We start from the raw sequence: 6165 nt of genomic DNA on the forward strand, positions 1-6165 counted from the left end.
TGGTTTGCATGGTACACAGTTTTCCCAAATGTTTTATGCTCTGCAACAGCTTATCTTTTATTGATCCTTGAAAAATGAAGAAAGGCATGTCAAATTCCAAAAATAAATAAGCAACAACCAGGAAGCAATAATCTTGTTTTCTTTCTTCCCCCAAAACTTTTCATCCTAGAAACAAGTCCTGTAAAAGTGTTCTTCAACATTATCCTAATAAACAAAAAGAAGCAAAGCAGCTGAGCTCATTCCATGACAGCAACTCCTCCAGCTGCTTTTATCTTCTCCATTATATCATTTGCTTCGTCCTTCGTGATCCCTTGTTTGAGTATAACAGGTGCCTTCTCAACAAGTTCCTTAGCCTCTTTCAAACCCAAGTTAGTAAATGCCCTCACTTCCTTAATTACCTTGATTTTTGCAGCTGCATCGAACTTTTCCAACTTCACATCAAATGCTGTTTTCTCTTTCTTCTCCTCTGCTTTTGGAGCTCCAGCACCTGCTCCACCCTGTGCACCCAAGTCCATCCCTTCATCTGCAATGACTTGCATTTTTGGGTGTCTTAGCCTCTCGGTGAGAGTAGGACCGATTTGTCTGCATTCTTCTGGTGGTAGGGCTGCAATTCGCTCTGCCAGTTCAACAACCTTATCAGACGGTGGAGGCCTTGGGCCATATGGATCATAAACTTGAGGGTATTTGAACCTTTTAGGCTTAGCATTGGGATCTCTAGGAACAAAATCATGCTGAAATGTCCGGACCTGCAAAGGCCCCATTATTTCACGAATGGAGGGGCGGGCACAAACTGCTTTCACAAGTCTGACCAACTTCATTGTTCTGCACCAGATAACACAATGACGTGTGGACAATATGGATAGAGAATTTATCTTCTTCAACTAAGTAAAGAAAAGGCGACTTCCGTTTTAAATACTTTCAATGCTACCTGTTAAGAGCTCACCTGCAGGGAAGCGAAAACTATTACTATTTTGCAGAGGAAAGACACTTCTCACAGCTAATAAAAAGGCAATTAATATCTGGCTATCAACACAAAAGATGTTGCCTGTCAAACCAAAAAACCGATTGTGAACATTCACAAGTTACTAAAATGCATTACATCATAACCATATTTATATATTTTGCACGGTTGTATTTACCTGATGCAATTATTGACTAATGGTCTGAAGTCTGAACACACAACACATTTAGCTTCAATAAGTCAACAATCAAGTTGAGCTCAATGGCAGGCAATCATGTGGTTTTCAGAGAACTAGACCCATACTTCTAATGACCAATGATCGAACCCTGATTATCTAAAATATCAAAAAGCAAGTTGAGATAGCAATCATTTAGCCTATTCATGGTATACTCGACTCTTAATTCTAATGGATAAAGATCAAATCCACACAACCTCAAATATATAAAAACAACTTGAGCTAACAATCATGTTATCTGTCGGTAGATTGCTTGAATCATAGTTTAACAGCCAAGCATGAAACCCAAAAATCTCAAATATCAAAAACCAAGTCAAGCCAATGGTCATGTCGTCTGTTGGTAGATTGCTTAACTCATAGCTCTGATGGCCAAGGACCAAACCCTCACAATCTCAAATATCAAAACAAAGTTGAGCCAACAATCATGTAATTTGCTAGGAGAGTGTCATAGTTCTAATAGCCAAGGATCAAACTCTACAACTTCAAACATCAACAAACAAGTTGGTCTTCATACTCAAGCACAAGTATTCAAAGACTTGGCTATAGCAAGTCACAAGGCGTAATTGAGCTTGGGCTTAAACTCAAATCAAAACTCGTGAATTAAAATTCGTCTCAAGTTCGACGATGTTTTATGATTCTAGTTCCAGTTGAACTTGAAGATAAAAACCAACTATTTGAACTTGTGAACTTACTTTATCAGCCTAGCTTATCTAATAAAAAATAAGATCAACCACAAAACAAGAATTCAAACCCGATGTACTTGAGCTCTTGTTAACATACAAATATGTTTTTGACTTTTTCATATACCTCTAGCAGCAAGCTATTCAAATTCAAACGGATTAAGGTTTCAAATAGCAGTGGAGTGGCAGTGTCGCAGCCGCCATTTCGCGGTGGCGGCAGCCAACAGTGCTAAAGACCTCAACAGCGGTATGAACAAATTTCACATCAATAGCAGTTGGTCGCGGCCAAAAATAGCAGTGTAACGGAAAATAGCGGCAAAGATGGCCCGCCATTTCCGCTAAACTGATACATTTAAAAAAAAAATCGATGAGACAGAGTAACAAGCAGTAGGATGAAAGAGAAAAAATCAAATATAGCAAAGCAGAGGCAGAGAGCAGATAACTCAAAATCCAAACACTGAATCACTATTCAAGATAAGTTTTTTAGGGTTTCAAAAAACTACCTTATTTAATTTCCCGGTCTGTCGGAAACTTGAAGCCGAGAGAGGGCTTGGGTCAGGCGCCGGAGGAGGAGAGGAATTGAGCTGACTAGATCAAATAGGAGGGAGAGAAAGACGATGTCGGGGCAGACTGGTGGCGAGAGGATTGTTTGGCGGCGGGGATGTGTGAAGAGAGACGGGAGTGCGTCGGCCAATTTCTAAAGAATATACATATAATTTTATTTGGATAAAGAAACATTTAGAAATTAGAAATTTTAATACAATATAAATTTACTAATATATATATAATTTTAAATAACATTATACATTAAAAAATTGATTATTTTATATTTTATATTTATATTATTTTTCTATTAAATTAAATTTATGTGTAATTAAAATTATTATTTGTAATAAAATATCTACTTTAATTCATAACCCCTAAATCGGAGAGAAAATACGCATAAACACACTAAAACTTACATTATTCTAATTGCTGCTACAACGTCAACTATAGCATAGATAATAATGCATTCATTTAACCGATTAAATATTAGTAAAATTATCATGGAAGTTCTTGTATTAGAAGTTAAAATATATTTTATCTCTTCTATTTAGAAAATAGCAAGTTAATTTTTATATGTTAGATTAAAGAGTAAATTAACTCTTTTATTAAAATTTTATATTTTTTATTGTTAAAATTAGTTAACCACACTAATTTTTAACAAAATGATCAATTTAATTTTAATTCAACTTATATAAGTTAATTTACTTATTTTTAAATAAAAATTTAATATGAATTTTAATATAAAATTTATCCATACATTTGAATTATTAGAAAACAAACAAGAAAGATCAATACATAAACTTGAGTTTCGGCCTAATTTTTGTCAATTAAACCGGTGAGGTTGATTTTTGTTACACCATACCCATAAGCCTAATAGTAAAAGGGCCCAAATGGTTCAACAACATCGTTAAAAACATATGATGGAACAACTGTCAAGTCTAATCGTAAATAGATAAAAGGATTGAGCTGTTAAGAATAACTACAAAGGACTAATGCAGTCTATCTAAGACTAAAGAAATATCTTGCCAGTTTTATGGATACATTCCATCCTCTCTTTCCCTAAATTGTTCTGGCGGTTCGATGCGCTTTAGCTGACATTGTCAGCTAAATCTACTTAAACTCAAACAAGACACTAACATTTTAAATCGAGTTAATTTGTGTTTGATCAATTTAAATTTGGGTGATTTCATATTTAAACAGTTTCTATTTTGAATATTTTAAAATGATATTATTTGAATTCATTAAGTCTTAAATTCATGCCATTTTAACTTAAATTATTTATTTGTATCATTTCAAATTTATTTATTTTAGATCTAAATTGTTAAATTTTTACTAAATTTACATTAAAATTAAGAGCCCTATGCTTTATTATACATAAGCAATGAGACAATCCTTTCAAAAGATTAGGCATGGTTGAATCCCATTCTTTCATTCTTGATCATCACACATAAAACAAAAAGAGGAAAAAAAAAAAACAATCTATAGATCTTCCTCGATATAACAACAAAATCCTAAAGCTAGCATTGAATGTCTTTAGTCTAAGACACCAATGACAAAAAAAAAAAAAAAAAAACACTAAGTAGCCATTTAAGGAACTCAATAAAATTACATTCTCATTCACAGCACATATTCTCCTTATGTTAAAACTTTATAAGTTTGAAAGGCCAGCCCACTAACCCCCCAACCCCCACCCCAAAAAAACAACAAATATTTAATAGAAATTAAATTAAAGACCTTTCTTTCTATCAAAGGCAATTTAAACGACGTGCCGATCCATCGAGCTGCCTTAGTAATTGGTTACAGAGATTGGTTTGAGATCACTAATGGATTTGTTGTGGAGGGTCCATAATATTCATTACACCAGGCCATGATCCCAAGCTATTCATGTATCCGTAACTGTCTTTCCCAGCATCAGGATAACCTTGGTCTTTCCATTCAAGAGACAAGAGCTTGTTGTTTGGTTTCACATCGATTGCATGTTGTTGGTCTTCATTTGTATCATAAGGTAGCATCATGAAACCACCCCCAGTGCCATCAATGGTCGACATTCCATATGGTGAGCAGAGACCATGGAGATTGGGTGCTAGCCCCATATCCCCAACTCCTTCAACCAGTCCCATTTCATTACCATTCCCCATAAAATCATAGTTCCTCGAGCTCCCAACTATGGCTTCCAGCTTACTCTCCATGAAATCAATCGGCATTGGGTTCCCAAGCAGAGAATTGTATTTATTACCGCCTATGAAGTTACCATCAGCAGCGTGATGAGTAGCAAGCAAGTTATTAAGGTGCATTTCAGGGAATGATAGGTGAAGATGAGTAGGGTTGTGATGATGAGCATTAGACGATCCAACAACATTGTTGTTGGAATTGGATGATTCGGTATTTGGTTTTTTAGAAACAACTTTCTTGTTCTTCCTACATCCCCCACCAACAGGAATGTTCCTTAATGTCCCCCCTTTGGTCCAATACCTCCTACAAGTCTTACAAAAGTACCTTGGCTGAGACAAGCTGTAATTGTTGTAGTAACAAAACTTGGTGTGTGTGGACTCACACCTAGGACATTTGAGAGCTTGTTCATGTTGAGGTCTTAACCTCCTTTCAACCAAAGGCCTTGAACATGTCAGCATATCCCCAGATAATGACGATGAATCCATTTCAGACTCCTCGTGCATCGTCCCCTATAAACATTTAATAAGTTCAAAAACACTGTCAGAGAAATTCAAAAACGGTATAATCTAAGACATAATGTCAAACACTGTGCACATTCTTTTGTCTTCCCTTTTTTTTTCGTCAGATAATGCATTTATGACTAGATAGAAATATATATTTCTTTTATCCTTTTCACACATAATCCACCTAACTATATACATTCTTTGTTGCACCTTTATAACTATACATAATCAAGAACCTTATAACTAACATTGCTTCATAAACATGGATTGATGCTCATCAACATATGCATACCTGAAGCCAGTCAGATGAATCCATGCAAACACGCAATGAAGTAAGACCCATCAATTGTAAAACACTAACCCAACAACAGCACGAAACCAGATATAACAAAGGCACCAAAAGAGCTCTACTACAGAAAATGTAAGAGAGAGACAGAGAGTGAATGAAGGGAATGGTTTGTCAGGGAAAGGGGGAGGGAGGCTGTGAATATAAAGGAACAAAAAGGCACGAATACTGTATCCAGTACACTGTAGAGTATAGAGAAGAGTATTTTTTGTGTGTGTTGTATTCGTATATTAATTTTATCTTATAGATTTTGAACTAAGGGATGATGATGATGGGAGATTATAGGGTGAAGAAGATTGTTTATAAAATGGTAGTCGTCGGTGAGCTGAAACAAAATATTTGATGGACCCACGGTGCTGTCCAAATCGGAGGACATAGGGTCCACTGATCCTTGACTAATACTCAGGCAAACGAAGGGTTGTGATGTCACCAGGGTCGTCTTGTTGGGACAACCTGAGCCGTGTAAATACAGGGTTTAGAGTACGTCAGAAATATCGGCAGTGGGCGTCACACTAAGTTATGTCTTAATTTAGAACCCAGGCTTTGTAGGAGAATAATATTAATATTAATTAATTTTTGATTAGTGGGTTTTTCAATAAAGAAGGGGGAAGGGCATACCGAAAGAGCACTCCACATGAGGGGCCCAATATGGAGTGGGCCCCCCCTTCACTCTCCTCCTACAAGCAAAGAATCAATTCCGCTGCTGCTCGTCCCCACCTTGT

At 36.1% G+C, this 6165-nt stretch overlaps 1 protein-coding gene and 1 pseudogene across 3 annotated transcripts; both read right to left on the minus strand.

Moving 5' to 3' along the window:
- Positions 1-31: 31 nt before the first annotated feature.
- On the minus strand, positions 32-2626 carry LOC108479302 (uncharacterized). Of its 3 annotated transcripts, XM_017781817.2 has the most exons (4): positions 2380-2626; positions 1140-1295; positions 944-1045; positions 32-822 (listed from the first exon to the last, which is right to left on the minus strand). In XM_017781817.2, the coding sequence occupies exon 4, from the start codon at positions 816-818 to the stop codon at positions 237-239; it is 582 nt and encodes a 193-aa protein (XP_017637306.1). In that variant the 5' UTR covers positions 819-822; positions 944-1045; positions 1140-1295; positions 2380-2626; the 3' UTR covers positions 32-236. The 3 variants fall into 3 exon arrangements, with proteins under 3 accessions (XP_017637306.1, XP_017637308.1, XP_017637305.1); XM_017781819.2 differs by lacking the exons at positions 944-1045; positions 1140-1295; XM_017781816.2 differs by lacking the exons at positions 944-1045; positions 1140-1295 and having other exon boundaries at positions 32-943.
- Positions 2627-3815: 1189 nt separating this feature from the next.
- Positions 3816-5693, minus strand: LOC108478358 (dof zinc finger protein DOF5.6-like; annotated as a pseudogene).
- Between the last annotated feature and the right edge of the window lie 472 nt (positions 5694-6165).

Source organism: Gossypium arboreum, chromosome 12 (assembly GCF_025698485.1).
Source record: "Gossypium arboreum isolate Shixiya-1 chromosome 12, ASM2569848v2, whole genome shotgun sequence".
Taxonomy (NCBI): Eukaryota; Viridiplantae; Streptophyta; class Magnoliopsida; order Malvales; family Malvaceae; genus Gossypium; species Gossypium arboreum.

Coding starts and splice junctions, on each gene's coding strand:
- LOC108479302 (XM_017781819.2), bottom strand. CDS start 818: ATGAAGTTGGTCAGACTTGTGAAAGCAGTTTGTGCCCGCCCCTCCATT.